The sequence below is a fragment of the Artibeus jamaicensis genome, unplaced genomic scaffold, assembly GCF_021234435.1.
Source record: "Artibeus jamaicensis isolate MK-2021 breed Jamaican fruit bat unplaced genomic scaffold, CSHL_Jam_final contig_519, whole genome shotgun sequence".
In the NCBI taxonomy this organism is placed as follows: Eukaryota; Metazoa; Chordata; class Mammalia; order Chiroptera; family Phyllostomidae; genus Artibeus; species Artibeus jamaicensis.
In genome coordinates, this window is record NW_026521871.1 from 56,324,777 (window position 1) to 56,343,740 (window position 18,964).

The 18,964-nt window shown below is 57.0% G+C and overlaps 1 protein-coding gene across 1 annotated transcript in view; it reads right to left on the reverse strand.

Annotated features, from left to right (window-relative positions):
- The window catches only part of POC1A (POC1 centriolar protein A), a 55,155-nt gene extending 50,999 nt beyond the window's left edge, over nucleotides 1-4,156 (reverse strand). The window contains exons 1-3 of the mRNA XM_037128628.2: nucleotides 3,735-4,156; nucleotides 1,262-1,346; nucleotides 262-433 (exon numbers count right to left, since the gene is read on the reverse strand). Of these exons, the coding sequence (XP_036984523.2) occupies nucleotides 262-433; nucleotides 1,262-1,346; nucleotides 3,735-3,752 (275 nt within the window). The 5' untranslated portion in view covers nucleotides 3,753-4,156. The remainder of the gene's footprint in view (nucleotides 1-261; nucleotides 434-1,261; nucleotides 1,347-3,734) is intronic.
- Nucleotides 4,157-18,964: the final 14,808 nt, after the last annotated feature.

Genomic DNA, 18,964 nt, shown 5'->3' on the forward strand with positions numbered 1-18,964 from the left:
CTCACGCCTACCTGGGCCTGAGCACCCCAAGACCCCCAGGAGCAGAGCCCTGGCCACCAGGCAGCCCCCTGACAGGACTCGGATCCACCCCAAGTTCCCCTCCCAAGCCCAATAGGAGGGCCCCAACTGAAGCCTCAGCTTCTGACAGCACCTCCTCGGGAGGGGGGGAGATGTCCCCGTGACCAGTCCGGAGCCAGGGTGGGGACACTGCTGGCACCAGGGCCTCAGACTCAGACAGGTCCCTCCCAGTCTGTGACTCACACGTTGGGCACCCAGATGCGGACAGTCTTGTCGCGAGAACCCGAGGCAAGCAGGTGTCCAGAAGGGGAGAAGTTCACAGAGGTGACGGCGTCCTTGTGGCCCGTGAAGCGGTAGGCACGTGACTGGGGCTTCATGTGCCAGACCATGAGGCACGAGTCCATGGAGCCGCTGGCTGAGGGGAGCAGGAACCCCGTGACTCCGGCTCTAGCAGGCCTCAGGTCTCCACCGGGACTTTGGGGTGACGATGGGGACGGGCTACACTGCCAGCGAATGCTGACCAGGAGTTTGGAGCAGGCCCATGTGGGAACCAGCTCAAGAGATGCTCTTCGTGGCCAACCCAACCCCCCTCAGGTGGCTCCCAGGTCTCCCAAACACACCCTGAGGCCCTGGGGAGCAGGTCCCCCCAGCCCTGGGACGAGAGCCCAGCCCACTGAGATTTTACCACTGAGAAGCCCAGAGGAGGTCCCCAACATGGACCAAAAATGATTTCAGTTTCCTATTAATCTCAAGTGATCACAAAGCCAGCAGCCCCTAGCAGGAGACCTCACGGTAAGATGAAGGGGGAATCCTGCCCCCATCCCCAAGCAGCCAAGTCGCAAGGGGCACCAGGGGGCACAAACAAGGACAGTGCAGGAGGGGCACACCGGGCCCTGCTCCACACCCTTCTCTCCGGTAGGCATCTCCAACTAGGCGTGCCCACACTACTGTGGATGACGGAATCAATGGAGACCCACAGAAAGGACCCAAGAGCTGGCTGGGTGTTCAGGGAGAACCCCAAACCCAGTCCCACCCTCAGAGGCACTGCTGACTTTGGAAGCCCCCAACCTCTCTGAGCCCCCGCCTTCTTGCATGTAGAAGGGAGGTTGGGAGCTGGAAGCAAGAGGCAGGTCCAGGCAGAGCACGTAGGTCCCCATGCCCGCCCGTGCCACCCTCCCAGGTGGGAACTTGGCCTTCTCGGCTCATAACGTAGCACCTGGAACAAGGTGGCCCCCACTCTTACCCAGCTGCTTCGAGTTGAGATTGAAGTCCACACAGGTAACTCCATCTCGGTGTCCCTTAAAATGCCTCTCCAGCGAGGGGTCCTCCTGGGGGAGACCAGGTCAAGCATGTGATAGCTGGAAGAGAAGAGGCTTTCCCAGGGCCCAGCCGCTCCCTGTGACTGCCGGGAGGGCCTGGAAACGCTCACGGCCCGGCCCCCAAAGGACTGTTAGAGCTAATACGCAAGTTCAGCAAGGGCGTAGGGTACGTTGCCAACAGACAAAAATCAATCATTTTGATGTCTTTTTAAAGATTTTATTTATTTTTAGAGAGAGGAGAAAGGAGGGAGAAACAGAGCAGGAGAAACCTCAGTGCGTGAGAGCTGCAGTGATTGGTTGCCTCTCATGTGCCCCCAACTGGTAACCTAGCCTGGCAACCCAGACATGTGCCTGACGGGGAATCGAACCAGCAACCCTTTGGTTCTCAGGCCAGCGCTCAGTCCGCTGAGCCACAACAGCCAGGGCTGTTTTAATATTTTTGTACATCAGCAATGAACGATCTGAAACAAATAAGATAACAATTCCATTTATAATATGTTTTTTAAAATTTAATATACGGGTAACTTAAAAGAAGTACAAAATGTACCCAGTGAAAACTCTATCACTGAAGGAAATTTAGAAAGAAGTACTTAAATGGAAAGGCATCCTATCTTCATGGTCTGGAAAAACTGATATTTTTAAGGTACAATACTCCCCAAATTGTTCTACATATCAACCTAATCCCTAAGAAAATCCCAGATGCCTTTTTTTTGTGTAAATTGACAAGCTGATCCTAAAACTCATATGAAAATATAAGAGAGCCAGAATAAAATTGTTTTTTAAAAACCTTTAAAAAAAATCAGCCCCTATAGAAACAGCTTGGCAGTTCCTCAAAAACTTTACACAGAGTTTTTATCAAATGACCCAACAGTTCAGAGCCAGCCCCTGAAAGAACTGAAAATGTGTTCAGACAAAAACCGGTACTCATTCATTGTTCACAGCCTAAGACAGAAAGTGGGCGGCCTGGCATCCTCCGTGGGTGAATGGACCAGTGACATGTGGTCTGCCCAGGTTACACGTGGCATTTTTCAGCCCTGAAGGACACAAAGCTCTGGCACATGCTACAACACGGATGAACCTCGAAAACACACTCCTAGTGAAAGAAGCCAGTGCAAAAGGCCACATTTTGTCTGATTCCATTTATACAAAACATCCCAAACAGGCGAATCTATAGACACAGAAAACAGATCGGTGTTTGCCAGGAGCTGGGGGAGAGGGAAAGACAGGGAGGGAGGGCAGTGACCACTCATGAGTGTGGGGGTTTCTCTGGGGTGACACACTGTTCTGGAATTAGACGGTGACAATGGCTGTGCAACACCACGAAGTCACTAAAAAGCACTAAATTTTATGTTTAGAGGGGTGAATTTTATGGTATGTGAATAATGTTTCAATAAGGTTACTTCTTAACTGAAAGAAAGAAAATCAGGGTGTTCCAGCACCCCTCATCTCAGGAACCACATCCCACACGTTCAACCTCACTGTGGAATGGCCAGTGAACCCAAAGGTCGGCCCCGGAGAGGCCCCTGGTGGCAGCAACCACCATCTCCTCTCCACCTAGTGGCCGCGGAGCCCAAGGTCAAGACGCTACTTAGGAGCTAATACACCAGAGACTGCATCCAACAGCAGCTCCTGTCCTATCACTTGAGTTTGATCCCGGCAAGCAAACCTCTCCCCCTGCCCAAAATATCAGACACCTCAAAGAAGCATTTTGGGTGCACCAGGGAGCCCATCAACGCCACTGCCATTATACAGAGCTATACCCAAAACAAAGGTCCCCGTGGCCCAGTGCCCAGCCCCACCCCCAACACACCTGCCTAACTCTCCCTCGCAACCAGAGGGAGTGGCAGCTGGGGGGCGGCCCCCAACAGAACAGCAACTGCCTCACCTGAGTCTCTTGGAAGAACAAGATTAAGATAGTGCTCACCTCTAGGCTCAGTGGGCAGAGGCAAGTTTAGGTCCACCCCTGCAATCTCCCAACACCCTCTGCCCCAGTCCCAGGGGCTCTGTAGTTCATCCCCCCCGCAAAGGTAGTTTATATATTGGGGCCGGGGGAGTGTCTTGTGGGAAGAGCACACTATATTAGGGGTCAAAATGCTTTGGTCGTAGTTTGGGCCCGCGGCTCAACTCCTCGGATGCTTACGGGGATCAAAAGGTCACCACCCAGCCTCCCAGACTCTCAACCCAGGCAGAAAGCCAGGCAAGTTGGAAACCACCTCTCAAAACAAGGGCTGTGGAGTGCTCCCCGGGGCGCCCACTAGGTGCCCCGACCCAGCGCCCTTTGCACAGAGAATAAACTGGGGCCGAGAGGTCGGGCTCGGAACCCGGAGTCCCACCCGCCGCCTCGCCACCTGCGGCCAGGTGTCCATTGTCCAGGGGGGAGACTAAGGTAGCACTTACCGGACAGGGCACAGCCATGGTGGGGCCCAGGGCGCCCAAGGCGCCGGAGGAGCCCGAGGTGGCAGCGGCTGCTACCGTTACGGTGCGTTCAGTTTCCGCGCCCCCAATCACCGCCAATAGCAACACCGGTTGCGTCCCCGCGCCCCGCCCACAGCCATTAAAGGGGACGCAGCGACTTGGCTATTTGCTCCGCCATCGGAAGCAGAGCTGTAGGCCCGGTTCCACGGTGTCCACTTCCACTTTTGCCAGGCCACGCAGCCTACGGATTGCGCAGCTAAAGACCCTGCCCACCGTCAGTCATCCTCCCTGAGAATTTAAAAAGCCCTGGAATGAGAAATTCGCCCCACCCTGCCGTAGCGCGATTATAGAGTCGACGAGCCCAGCCCTCTGGGAAATGCAGTTCCAAGAAGGCCGCCATCTTGCGTCTGGGTGAAGCTGGAACTACATTTCCCAAGATGCCTTGAGGGAGTAATTGAGAGCCCGGGATTACCCACAGCGGCGAAAGTATTAAGGATCCCGGAAATGAGTCGTACATTTTCCTTTAAAAGCGCTCGGTAGGCCTTTTTTCTCCAGTCAGTACCTTATTAAGAGCTGATTGTTCGCCCTTCTGGAATTCTTTAAATGGCTCATCCCTCTAAATGCGCTTAAAACAGTGCCGACTTATAAAAACACCAGTCATTCTGACAGCTGTGGCTCAGTTGATTGGGTTTCGTCCCCCGCAAGCAAAGCGACGGGTTTCTGGTTCCATTCCCGGTCGGGACACATTGCCTGGGTTGCCGGTTTGTTCTGGGTCCGACTGCCTACGAGAGGCAACAGAAAGATGTTCCCTCTCATATCGATGGTTTCCTTACTCTCTCCCTCCCCTCCCCCTCTCTAAAAATAAAATTAAAGATTTGTTTAAAAATAAAAATCTTCAAAACAAAACAAACCACTAGTCAAGTCACTTGGAACCACAAGTTTGGAGTGGAGAGACCTAGGTGCCTTTCTCAGTTCTCCTTTGTATGTGGCTTCTGGGAAAAACAGCCTTGCTCTGTGGGCCTCGGTTTCCCCGTTTGTAATGTGAGGGAGTGTGCTGCAGCCTGATCCAGCCCTGCGAAGCCCTTGTAAATTAGTAACATGCCGGAAGGGGAAGGAGACAAGCCCGGAGCCTGGCCACCAGAGGCCGCTGCTGCCCACTTTCTGCAGTGGGAAGGTCCAGCCTCTCCAGACCTTGCTACTGGCGTCTTCCCAATCTGGAACTGACCTGGGCAGGTTGCAAGATTCAGCGAACTTCAGTGGAGTAAAGAATGTCCAGCCTGTAGGGAAGTTTTTTCGAGTTTATTTGAGCCAAAATTTAGAGGACATGTCTGGCAGCAAAATCCAAAGGGATTGAGAAAATGCTCGGAGAATGGCAGTATTGCAGCTCATTTTCTCCGTTAGAATCAAAGGAGGAGTAAGGAGGTTTACGTGAAATCCATTGGTGGTAGGTTAAAGAAGCAGGAGAGAGCAAAGTGGGAAAGTCTCTAGGACTGGATACAAAGCAAGATGGAGAAACACTTCTTTCACATTGGTGGGTGCAGGATGGCTAATTAACTTTCACAGTTAGTAGAGGTGGTGTTCAGGCAACAAAATGACAGGGTGGCCCTGTGTTCTGGTACCTGCACTTGTGTCTTCCAGGGGTCTGGAAAAGCACTGGACATTTCAAAGGGATGCTACCCCGTATGCATAAGAACTATGGATAGGCTCACTAAGGTCAAGCTTTACCCTGTTCAGGAAGCTATTGTAGGCCTGGGACGTCACTACCTGCCATTGCCCGTTTAGGAATGTATGATCAGGACATCCTGTGTGGTTACTTTTAGTCACTGAACTTGTTGAGGGCTTGTGGGGCTTATAACACAGCCCTTTTGTTGTTTACACCCCCATCATCTCCCCTGGGCTTGGCCCCCACCCCACCACTGATTACAATCCAGCCCGGCCCTGGGGTTTCTAACTGCATCTGAAACCTAAGATGTAATACGGGACCTGCAAACCAGAGCCTGATTCAACAGGCTCAGAAACACTCACTCACAGAGCTGGAATGTGGGGGACTGAGTCTCTCCTTTGGACCTCAAAGGTCTAAGCCGGACGCAAGAAGCAGACCACGCCACTTCTCTGAGCCTCCGAGTCTTCAGTTGTCCAGTCTTCACTGTGATCTGCCATAGAATTGGTTCCTTTATGTTAGGAATGGTCAGGCTCATTTAACTGAGATACTGTGAAATGCTCCTTAAAACAAGTGTAGTATCACTGACACCCTGAAATTGTTCAACACTGTTCACAGGATGATGTTCAAACCAGGGAACACCGGTGGTCCACAGGAGCTTGTAACTGACAAAACTGAATTTAGAGAAACTCTCTGTCAAGCAATTTTCCAGCGTCGGGTCTGCTCTCAGTGAGAGGCACTGGAAGATTTTACTCATCTTGCCTACTCATTCCAGGTCCCACTCTCTTCTATCCTTACTCATCAGGGAGGAAGAGTGGGGCTGCCTCACCCTCTCTTGCTCATTTATTCTCCAAAGAAATGCAATGGACCGATGCTTCCCAAAGACAACCCAGGATCCTCGGGCACTGCCAGCCTAAGCCAAGATTGGCGCCTCCATTTTCTGACCCAGCAGCCCCCACCCCACGTCCCCCCATCAGCTCGCACTCCATTTCTGAGTAGAGCCTCCATGTTGAGGGGGCTTAATGTGGGAGGTACCTCAGTGTTGGGGGGACCTCCACGTTGAGGGGGGCTGGAAGACAGCTTCTTTTTCAAGCCCCTTTGTGGCAAGGATGTCTTTGTCCTGGGTCAAAGTTCACAGACGGGACCTGCTATGAGAACCCCCTTCCGTGTCGTCACTCCCAGACCCCCCAGCCACCCAAGGACCAAGAGGGTGGGGCAGAGAGAGAAGGAAGAAAGGCAGGGATTACCGCACCCACATAGCCCAGCCCACCCTGTGCCCGGGAAACCGGACCAGCGCTATCAGGCTGCACCGCGCAGGCCGGCGGCTGGGAGGCTCAGGCGGGTCCGCGGGCGGGTCCAGGCCCTGCCTCCTCTGGGCTGGGCGATCGGTCGGGAGTCACGCCACTTCTCTGAGCCTCCGAGTCTTCAGTTGTAAAGTGATCATCATAAGATTGCCCCAGTGGGGGAGGGAGCATTTCATGAGCTGTTACTTCACGTCAGAGCCTGAGGCTGAGCGGCCACAGGGCGCACCTCCTCTGCACCCTGGCCCACACCTCTCTGCCTCTGCTCCCACCCCTCCCCCCGTCCCCTCCCCCAGCTGTCTCTGCTGCAGCCACGTTAGCCTTCCCACTGTTCTCTGAGCCAGAACGTGCCAAACACTCATCTCAGACAGACTCCTGCACTGGCTGTTGTCCCAGTGTCCTCTCAGCTCCAGCCACTACGGCCACCAGGACTTTGCCGAGACACCGGCCTCTCAGCGTAGCCCTCCCTGACCACCCTACTGACAATGCCACCTGCCTTCCCCTTCCCTGCTGTTCTTTTTTTTTTAAAGGTGTATTACATTTGTTTTAAAGATTTTATTTTTTGCCCTGGCTGGTGTGGCTCAATGGGCTGAGTGCCAGACTGTGAACTGAAAGGTCACTGGTTCAATTCCCAGTCAGGGCATATGCCTGGGTTGTGGGCCATGTCCCCAGTTAGGGGCATGCAAGAGACAACCAATGGAAGTATATCTTGCAGGTCAGTGTTTCTCTCCCTCTCTTTTTCCCTCCCTCCCCCTCCCTCTAAAAATTAATAAACATCGGTGCAAGAGAGAAACATCAATCACCGCCTCTCAAACATGCTCTGACTGGGGCCCGAACCCGCAACCCAGGCATGTCCCCTGACCAGGAAAGAACCGGCGACCTTTCAGTTTGCTGGACGATGCCCTCCCACTGACCCACACCAGTCAGGGCTCCCTGCTTTATTTTCCATTGGTGACTTATCACCATCTGACACATTGGACCTGCTGGTTCATTGTCTTCTCCCCTGAGAATGTCAGCTCTGGGGAGCAGATGTGCCTACGCCGATGTACCCGGGACAGAGTCCAGACAGAGTGGGGGCACAATAAAGATCTGCTGTATAAACAAACGACTCGTGACCAGATCGCTCGCAGGCTGCAGTGGAGTCTGATGGGCAGGACCAGTCCTCTGCGGGAGAGAAGGGGAAGGGATTAACCAGGAAAAGCTTCTCCGTGGGAGCAGAGAGATCTGAACTAGGGAACATGAGTAGGGTGTAGGCTGATCGGAGAGAAGGTGAAGGACCATTCCAGTGCAGGGAGCGGGAGGGAGGTGAGGCCAGACCTTGGGGAAGAGTCTTTAGGAACTTGCTTGACCACCCTTCAAGGCCAGGCAGGTCCATGGTGTTCATACAGACAGAAAAATACTCACAGAGCCGTTGGGATGCCTGGCACGCCTTTATTCACGGGTGAACAAGCCACACACGCTGCAAGCTGTGTGTCTATCTGCACGTTTCAAGTCATGGCCCTTGCTCCCCAGCGTGGCACCCATTGGGGCACCGGTGCCCTTGCGTGTCTCTCATCATCATTGCCCCCAGCAGGAGTCCCTACCTGTTTAAGTACTAGAGGGGAACAAAGCTGGAAAACTGCCAGAACATGACGTAACATAATATAATTCTGCACATGCGAGCCCACTTCATGTTATGGGAACAGTTTATCAGACCCCGTCTCAAGGCTGTGAGAACACTGGGTGTCAGTCCCCTCCGAGGCTGTGGGAACACTGCTCCCCTTAGCTCCCCAGACCCCTGGGTGGGGAAGCCAGACTGCCTCCACTTACCCTACAGAGTTGAAGACTGGTGGGCCCCCAGCAGGGAGAAGATGGGGTCTCCTGTTCAGCTGCGAGTGTGTGCCAGGGAGTGCTGGAGGGGATCATGGGGTAGAGCCAATGCGACAGGTTGAGGGGGCCTGCTGGGGAGAGGGTGGGCTTCTGCAGACCTGGGTTTTAATCGCAGGTGCAACACCAACTTGCTGCGTAACTGGGCACGAGGGCTCACCCCCCAGAGCCTCATTTCCTCATGTAAAATGGAGATCGTGTGGGAGCCATGACAGAAGCGAGGTGTATCAGCTTCCCAGGGCTGCTGTGCTAAAGTACTACAAACAGGTAGCTTAAATCCGTGCGCAACAGAAGTTTCTTCACTCACAGGGCTGGAGGCCAAAAGTCAGAGGTCAAGGTGTTGGTGGGGCCATTCCCCTTTCCTGGCAGCCCCTGAGTTCCTTGGCTGGTGGCTACATTGCTCCGGCTTCTGCTTGCTCGACACAGTGACCTTCTCGATGTGCCCCTGAACCCCAATTTCCCTTTTTTTTATAAGGGCCCCAGCCATGGGTTGGGGCCCAGTGTAATCCAGCAAGACCTCATTTTAACTTGATTGCGTCTGCAAAGACCGTCTTTCCGAATAAGGTCGCATTCACAGGTACCTGGAGTGAGGGCCTCACGCTCTCTTTCTGGAGGAGGAGGCAACCCTGGGGCGCAGGGTTGCTCTAAGGATTACACCACAGGCCTGGTGCTTGGTAAGCTCTCAACAAACTGTAGCTTTAAGAAGGGCAGGGCCCTGGCCGGGTGGTTCGGTTGGTTGGAGCGTTGCCACCTCACACCAAAATGTTGCGGGTTCAGTTCTCAAACAGGGCACATACCTGGGTTGGGAGTTTGATCCCCTGTCAGGGTGCGTACTGATCTGTGCTATGTATGGGTTGTGGCCCAGGTGCCCAGTAGGGGGCGCACGAGAGGCAACCACACATTGATGTTTCTCTTTCTCTCATAGTGAACATGTCCTTGCGTGAATATTTAGAAAAACAAAAGGCAGGAGGGGGCAGGTTGAGGAGCTCAGTCTGGGGGACGCTTCCTGCAGACACCCAGGACGAGCTCACCCGTGTCGATGCACAAGAGGCCGAACCCTGCTCAGCGGGTTATACCCAAGACTGTCCTACAGGCGCCTGATGGGGCCTCAGCCTGCAGCCCACCTGCCGGGCAGAGCCATCCAGAGCAAGACTCAGGGCCTCCTGTCAGCTTCCTGTGCAGCAGGACCCCAAGTCAAAGCCTCGCTCATCGGAAAATTCCTTGGGAATCCTGAGCAAGGTCACCACTGACATCAAGTGTGCATTCAGGGACAGTCCCCACCCCCAAGGCTGCCAAACCGACAGCCTTGGCTTGACAGAGAGGACCGGGGGTGGGCAAACACAGCCAGCACAGCCTCTGTGGGGGGACGCGGGACACAGAATCAGGCTCTGGTGACCCCGGCAGAGGTTCTGAGCAGCCAGCCACCCCCCAGCTCACAGAGAGGGAGGCCAGAGGGGCCTGCCACTCTCCCCCCGCCCCCGGTAACTCCTCTGCTCCGGGCAGGCAGACGGGCAGGCCTGGGCTGACCCTCCTTCCACCGGCTGCCCAGTGAGGTCACCCCAGGGCCAGGCCCTGCCACAGGATGCTCTGTGAGCTCACTAGGGTCACTGTGGGCAGCTGGCTGAGCTGAGTCCATCTGCACCGCCATGACTCTGGGATGTGTCAGAGACCTGGAGTGTTCCAGGGACAGGATTCAGGTTGGCACTGATAAGGTTCATGGAACCAGCGCCAGAGCCAGGCAGCTCACAGGGCTGTGCCTCCACCCCAGCCTGGGCAGCTCTCCCCTCCTCCCCGCCCCACCCAGGGCACCAGACCCGGCATAAGATCAGAGAGCCCCATTCTGTGCCCCCTGTGTGAGGCCCCCCGTGGCTCAGGCCTGGCTGGCTTGGGGAGGCCCCCGAGTGGTTCCAGGCTCCATCCATTTCAAAAGGGTGTCCAACCTTTTGGCATCTTTGGGCCACCCTGGAAGAAGAAGAGTTGTCTTGGGCCACACATTAAACACACACACACACTAGCCCAGGCTCATGTGGTTCAGAGGATTGAGTTCTGGCCTGTGAACCAAAAGGTCGCTGGTTTGATTCCCAGTCAGGGCCCATGCCTGGGTTGTGGGCCAGGTCCCCAGGTCGGGGTGGGCGAGAAGCAACCAAGCAATATATCTCTCCCTCCCTTCCTTTCTCTCTAAAAATAAGTAAACAAAATCTAAAGAAAAGAAAGGTTTAAAGTCAATTTATGGTTTTGTGTTGGGCCACACTCATAGCCGCCCCAAGCCACACGCAGCCTGCAGGCCGAGCTGGAAACCCCTTATTAAGGGCACCTCTAAACTCCCTCCACAACCTTCCCAGGCACCAGGAGCAGAGCCGTGAGCAAGGATCTTCCACCTGGATGCACAGGGTGGGCCCTGGAGGGTCTCTGGGAAGAGCAGGGCTGGCAGGATGGGGTTGAGGGGAATGAAGGGGCAGGAGGGAGGGCTTGCCCACAAGATCTGGGCCCAGGACATCACAGGACAGTGGGGACGGCAACCACAAAGGCCGAGCTGGGTGTGTCTAAGGGACAGGAAAAGCCAGTGTGGGGGGGGTGTCACCTAAGAGGGTGGGCTTGGCAGACTCGGGCGAGGGTGGGGAGCAGAGGCGGCACTTGCTTCAGACAGTCCCTGCGGGCCACTGGAGATAAGAGGAGTGGTTGGCCAAGTGTGATCCTGGCAGCAGCCCTGAGAACATGGAGAAATGCAGGTTCTCAGGTGCCCTGCAGAGTCTGGAGCCCTGGGGTGGGGTGCAGAGCCCTCAGGGATCGCGGGGACCTCTCAGAAGCTCCCACGCCAGGGGCTCGGAGGAGAAAGCGGGCTGGGGGTGTGGGAAGTGAGACTCCTGCTGTTGGTCCTCAGGAGGCTCTGCCAGAGAAACCTTGAACTTGACACCGTCTCACCTTTGCTCGGCCCAGCCGAGTTACATAATGCGCTTTCCTTACTCAACCCCAGAACATTTTTTTCCCAGGGAACACCTGTCAAACACCCTGAGCACCAACAAACACTACTTCAGTTGCACTTTGGCTGCTTCCTTTCACCCCAGCCCCCCCGCCCCTCCCCCACCAAACTAGGCAATGAAGTGACCAATGAGAAGAGCACAAATCTCGAAGTGCACAGAATGGTACTCCTGACTGGACTGGGGGCATTTACAGACCCACTGACCTTTCCTGGGGTGGACAGCCTCACTCCTCAGCTGCCCTGGGACACCCCACACCCCCAGGGGTCCGGGAGGATCAAGAACAGGAAGGGGAGGCAGGGCCGGCCTTGCTCTTCCTGAAATATCGACCACCTCTGGTGCTGAGTGCCCACCGTGCCTGAGCCTGGGGCAGAGTTACGGGCAGCTCCTCCAGAAGGTTCTTTTTGCTTGGAGGCTTCAGTGGGTCCCAGGCGGTCAGTCCTGCTGTCCCTGTCCCCAAGCCGGGCAGCACTCCCTCTGTCCCTGCAGCAGACAGCCATGCATCGGGCCTGGCTCAGGGGCCCCTTGGAGGCCTCAGGCACAGCTGAGCTGTCCTGCCCTCCAAGGAAACCTTGCCGGGGGCCTATTCATTTGCAAGAGGCACGAAGCCACGAGGTGGAACAGAGACTCGGGGCCAATGGCCCTGCTCCAAGAAGTCTGGGAACCAGGAAGTGCCAGCCAGTCCGCAGGATTCTGGCCGTCCCCAGGAGGAGTGCCAGGAGAGACTTGGAGGCACAGGTCCATTTCCTCCCTGCCCCCTCATTAGACAGGTGGAAAATCTGAGGACCTGAAAAAAGGGAGTGTGACAGTCAGGTCACTCACTGACTGCAGTGCTCTGGGGGCTTCCTGGGTCCCCACTGGTCCATGAATAGTTTTCCCGAGGAATACAGGGCCACAAGGCAGCTGTGAGCAGGACAGCCACAGAGCAGCCGCCTGAGGGAGGGGCAGACAGAGCGCCCACCAGTCCTGACCTCAGGGATGCGGGTGGGAGAAGGCGTGGTGAGGCCTCACCCCATGACACTAGTGAGCACTTTTTCTTGGGGGGGGCCGTAAGGGTGAGGGGTGATCCAGAATACCCAACCTGGGACCCTGCACTGCTCAATACGTGTGGTTGTGACACCGCATATGACGATGCCGCAGCCATGGTGCACACGGCTGTCCTTGTGTGTCTGCCTGTGACGATGTGACTTGGCAGCTACGTGTGGCTGTTAGTATGTGTTGTTGTCCCTCTGATGACAGTGGCTGGGCATGAGGTAGTGACTCCAGCACCTATGGGCCTGGGACCATGGGCCGAGATCTAGTGGCTGTACCGGTGAATGTGCCCAGCAGGCCACCCTGGCAGAAACCAGGCCCCGAGAAGACTTAGCAGTCACATCAGAGCTGCCGGCAGCTCTGTGAAGCATGGGCAAGGCTGGGGAAACTTTCCTAGGAGTGGTCACCGGATCCAGAGTGAGGGCCTCCTGCTGCACAGCCACAGTCATCTTCCCACGTGCTGGCCACACGTGGGGCGGCCGAGGGGTGGGCAAGACTTGCCCCTGCCCCGTGTCCTTTCCTTCAGCCCCCACCCCAGCTCCGCTCCACAGGCCTCGGTGGGATCCTGGTTGCACATACAGTCCACAGGCCAGGCACGGGGTCGGAGACGCCAGCCCCAGGGCAGGCACGGACAGAGGTGTGGAGGAGGGTGTGCAGGTCCCCGAGAGGGCCCGTGAGAGCCTGAACCTGGAAGAGGGGAGGGGCCTTGGCAGGGTGCTGGGGACAGGGGCACTCACAGATCTCCCTAGAGCAGGTTCTCATAGGGGCCCAGGCAAGCAGGTGCCCGGCAAGTGACCTCGCTTGGACTCCCTGCCCAGTTCCGAGCTGTGTGCCAACTGCTTCCCCATTTCCACACCTGCCCCTTTGCTGACACAACCTGCCCACAATCTGCCTCGTCACTCAGCCTGAGAACCCCAATGTGCATGCGTTTGTGGTACCCAGTGCACCTGCGTGCATTCACCTACCAAATGCACGCATCCATTCATGCACGCTCGCACCTGCTTACTCGTCCCTTGATCCCCTCCTTCCACAAATGCCTGCTGAGCACCTCTGCTGAGCTGCCAGCCCAGCTGACCCCCCAGGCCCCCCAGGGCAGAGCAAGGAGGGCAGAGTCCCAACGGACCTCAATGTGGGTGCCTCAGAAAAGAGGAACCCAGTAGCTGGGTGGGCTGGTGGCCGTTAGCAGGAGGGAAGCTCCGAGCCGCTGTCACAACCAGCCCACCGCACAGGGCCAGATGGGCTTGGGAGGTTAGGTAAATGTCATGGCTGCCCCCAACCTGGGTCTGGCACAGTCCCCCTGCCTGAACCTCAGGGTCGGCCTCAGCTGGGGCTGAGCCCCGAGGCTTCAGAGCTGTCCCCCAATCCCAAACCGTACAGCATGGTCCATTTCGGCTGGCTCTCAGGGCCCCTCTGCTCCGTCCAGACAGCCGTGCTGCCCTTCACACCCATTCCCACCGGCTACACCAGCCTCTGTGACCTCAGAGAGGGCTTGGAGGCCTTCTGGCTCCTGCCCACTCCCTTCCCCCAGGGTCCTTGAAGGCCTGGAGAGCCCAGAGCCCATCTTCTGTGTACTGTCCCCTTCCTCCACCTTGTCACTGAGGCCACCTCACTCACGTTTTAGCAGTATGATGGACACATCCAAGACCTCCTTGGTGCTGGGTGCGATGTTTTGACGTTAAGTACAAAGACCAAGGAGCAAACAAGGGGGGTGTGTTTTCCGAGAGCGGCGCTGGACACGTGGTGGGGGTCCGCAGAGGTGCTGAGTGAGCGGGTGGGCTTGAACCGTCTGGGCCGAGGCCTGGGTGTGGGAGCTGCTCTGTGTGCCCGTGAGACACACCACTCACACTCTCACTGTGCACAGACATGATCTATTCAAACCAATGTTTTCCTTACTTAAAAAAAAAAACAAACCAGTAAGAATTCAAAGTACTCACACAAAAACCTGGATGTGAGGCTTTTCTTGAAAAATGGGAAGAAGGCCTGGCCGTATGGGCCTGTGTTGCTGGGGGTGACAATGACCGGAGCTAAGATGTGGCTGCCCCTCAGCCCAGGGGCCCCAGGGCACCTTCTGCCCTTCCCCTTCTGGCCTCCAAGGGCTTCTGGGCCTCAGGGACTAGCCTGCTAGGCCTGCAGAGTGGGGCAGTGGGGCGGAGGAAGCCCCCCCCGGGCAGGGGCGGCTGTGCAGCCGAGGTCCTGGACCACTGCACCAACGAAGACTCTGAAGCCCCCACAGGACCCGGACAGCTCTGGGGCCTGGGAATGTGGGCATCTCAAGGCCTGCTAGTGTTGCATAAGAAGCTGTTGACTGTTCAACACCAGTGGGGCCCCAGCAGTGTTTCTGGCCTCCCTGCCCCCCACCCTGCTCACTGCGGCTTAAGGGCCTTAGACCCAAAGGTCACCAGGAGAGGGGAGCCACAGTGGCCCCCTGGCACCTAGACCTGAGGGTCTTGGCAAGGAGATGGGTGACAGGGTGAGGACCGTGAGAGGGGAGGGAGGGCAGGCCTGCTTGGACCCTGACCCAGCTCTGAATCTGGGGACAAGTCCCTTGCAAGCCTCAGTCCCCATACCCGAAGCCCCACACTGTGTGCCTGCCCCAAGCACAGAGACAGCGTCTCCGTGAGACCCCGTGTCAAGCTCCTGAGTGCAGCGTGACCAGTCAGCATTCTGCTGAGAACCAGAGCCCACTTTTCAGCGTTATTGTAGGAACTGGCTCATGTGAGTGTGGAGGCTGGGACCTCGGGCAGAATGCGGCCTCAGCATCTGGCGAAGCCCCTCCGGGGAAACTGTCTTTGCCCTGGAGGCCTTCAGCGGGCCCGCAGCACGGGGCTGCCCTCGATGCCGAGGACAAGCTCCTTCCCGACTGTGCACTGTGGACACTAATCATGCACTAAATTCCTGCATGGCAACAGCTGGTGTCGGACGCAGCGAGGGCAAACCCCGCCCAGTCCTCCGTGGTTGCTAAGTTGGCACGCGGCAGGTGACCATCACAGAAAGTGTTGCCCCTTTTTTGTACAAGAGGAAAGTGGAGCTCAGAGAGTCTGTGCCAACTGCTCAGGGAAAGCACAAACACAAGGCAGAGAGCTGCTTCAAAGCCCAGTGAGGGGTTGATGAGAGAGCCCCTGTGTCTGCCCCCACCCTGGAGCTGTGGCTGTGGAGGAGGAGGCAGAGAAGGCCTGCTCCCCACTGTGGGGGCGAGTTTCTGCGCTGGAGTGCAGGGCAGAAACCAGCAGTGCCCAGGGCCCCTCTCTCCCTCCCAGGGGCTCCCAAGGACAGAAAGAGAAGGGTAGAAGGAGGCCTCTGCCAGCCCAGGTGCAGGGGACAGAGAGGAGCAGTGTCCACCAGCATGTGGGGTCACAAGGACCCCCCTGAGGCCCTGGCTGCCCGCCCAGGGGTTCCTGAAAGTGGGTGACTTCCACTAAGGTGGGCTGGCTGGCTCCCTGGTGGGCACGGCCCCCTGCCTCCCTGAAGTGGAGGACGACTTCCACCGTGATCTAAAACCCTTGATGCAGCCCCAGCCTCACGTCTGCCAGCTGCCTGCATTGCCGTTGGTGGAGCACTGGACTGGAAGGCAGAGGTGAGCCACGTGTTCCACTCACTGGCGGTGCAACCTTGGGCAAGTTACTTAATCGTTCTGAACCTCTGTCCCACGCAAGGGCTAGTCATCACGCTGGCCTTCTGCTTCGAGAGCCAAGGTTACATACATAACACAGTGCAAGGCCAAACATCTGGACCAAGTGGGTACTGCTGCCGTACTGCTCACGGTAGTGCCGCCCTCCCTGGCTGCCTCCTTCTTGCCCCATCCACCCGGTACCGCATCCTCAAGACTCAGGCACTCTCTCCCCACCTCCCTTCTGCTCCAGCTCCCTGGAGAGGGGTGCACGGCAGGCTTTTAAAAATGCCTCCAGGACCAGGGAGAAGTGAAGGCCCTTGTTCTGGTTAAGAGTCACATCATGGGTAGCAGCTGGGACTCGGCTAGCCCAAGGCCAAAGCCACGTGGAGCATCAGCAGCACACACTGGAAGTTTGGTCCATCTTCAAAACGGTCCCACGTCCCCTCAGGCCTCCTTGAGGGGACAGCGGCAGGACTTCTTTCCTGTCTGACAGGGTGGAAGCTGAGGCCCAGAAGAAAGCAGTAAGCTTTCTCACAGTCCCTCAGCCACCTGACCTGCAGAGAGGAGCACTGCTAAAAGTAACTCCTGCATCCTAGAGTGGGAGAGGGTGGTGTTCTGGGGCCGGGGTTGACATTTTCCTCCTGCCTTGACCGCTGGGCTGGTGCTGCGTGCAGGAGCTCCTGACGGTGTGGATGACGCAGACTCAGGGTGGGGGTGGGGAGGGAGGTCAGGCCCAGTGTCATCCCAGAACGGGGCCTGGCGGTGCCTGAACTCAGCAGCTTGGCCTTCGCGGTCCAGGGCCAGAGTGATAAGATGGGTGTGTACCGCAGCTTCCATGGGGAGACAAGTCAGGAGTGAGAAGGAGAAGAGGGAGGGAGGGCTGGAGGGAAGGAAGGAAGAAGGCAGGGGGAGGGGGAGAAGGCAGCCTGAGTAAAGCCAGCCAATCATCACAACTCCCCCGGAACCAGGCCACCCAGACACAAGACAGAGGCCAAAACGGAGGTTCGGGGCACCGGGCAACGTGCATGGGTCATATAGGCGCTGAGGCAGGGTTATTCCTCGCCCCTCTTGGTCTCCAAGTGGAAACCACTTTCTCAAAATGTTACCCCCAGGACACTCCATCAACCCGTTTCCAGGAGAGCAGCCTGATGAAAATGCAGACTCCTGGGTCGGCCTCTAGGGGGTGTAGCCCGGTACCTTAGTATGCACTTTGTCCAGTGCCCCAGCGGGGGTCTTGAGCCCTGACCCTGGGAAGCTCTGGGGCTCTTCTACGGCTTTTCTGGTTGACCTCCTGGCCCCAAGTCCCTGCTGCAGCCCAGCTGTTGGGGCTGACTCATAACACGCACTGCCCGAACAACAGACCCGGGGCTTTCCCACTGCAGGCTTCAGCACCCCATTCCCGCTGCTCGTCCCCTCTGAAGCCTTCCTGGCAGTTGGAATCCCCCTCCTTCAGTGCCTGTTGGAGTAATAGCCTCCTCCTCAACCTGGAATTATTTACAACATCCGACTTCGTTGGCCCTCCCTGCAAGTCTGCTTTGTTTCCCAACCTTTCCCTCTATTAAACAGGAAACTCCCAGAGGGCTTGAGACTTGTTGGTTCAAACAATGAGCCTCTGAAATCCATGACTTCACCTGATCCTCCCGCCGACCTCAAGTGCCAGGGCTGGGAGAGCCTGATGGCAAGGAAACCCAGCCTCTGAGGGCGGGAGCCTGGCCAAGGCCAAGCCAGAGTCAGAGCTGGGCTGGAACCTCGTCACATCCAGCTCCACTGGCCAGTTCTGTGCTGATCTGCCTCGGGTCCTGTCACCAGCCCTGTGAGGCAGGCAGGACGGGGTTCGTGGTCCCATTGTTCAGATAAGGAAGGTGAGGCCCGGAGAGGGGCAAAGTATTAGACAGCATCTTTGCCCTGTTTCCACTTCTACATGTACTTGGGTCTGAGCCCAAGTGCAGACCTTTTCTCTGGACCCCCTCCAGCTGATGGGCACTGCCCAGGGCCCCTCAGCAGGAAAGGGCAGAGCTGGGTCTTGGGCTCCCAGGCTAAAGCCTTCACCAGGGCTCCTGGACTGGCCCCAGATGCCTTCTCCGACTCACCGTTGGCTGGAGACTCAGAGAAGGGATTGGGAACTGTGCCTGAGCATAACCTGGTAGCTGTCACTCTGGACCCTGTCCCTCTTATTAATGCCTAGCTGAGGAAGGGGCAACGTGGATAGCCCTTTCCCTGAGTGTGAAGGAGGGCAGCCCCAAGCCTGGCACAGGCCCAGACCAAGCCAGCCTGGGTTCAGCTGGGAAGGGAGCACAGCAAGGCCGCATTCCTGAGAGGGATTTGCCAAGCTGTGCCTTGCAGGTGCCATCTCCCGGACGCTCAACTTTGGAATGGGGTCTGAGCCACCCAGCCGGTGCCCAGGGTGGTCCTCAAGGGACTTTGGACAACCCACAATGAAAAACAAAAATAATAACTTATCTGTGTCGACCATAACAGTGTCAGGCCCTGTGCTTCCCCGCCCCCGCGCCGCCCTGAGCCCAGGTGCTCAGAGCCCTGGGCTGTGCGAGCTCTGTCCAGCCCTGCTCCTTCTCTGCATCAGGTTAAGCTCCTTCATCTCCGTCCAGGAAGCGCCACCACTGGGTCTCCTTTTGATTCTGCGCCTCCTCCTTGTCCTCCTCACTGCGAGCTCCCCCCTTCAGCCCCCTGCACAGCACCCGGGACCACCCCACCCTCGGGCAAGCCAGCCAGCAGTGAAAGCAAGCTGGCTGGGGCAGACTACGGTG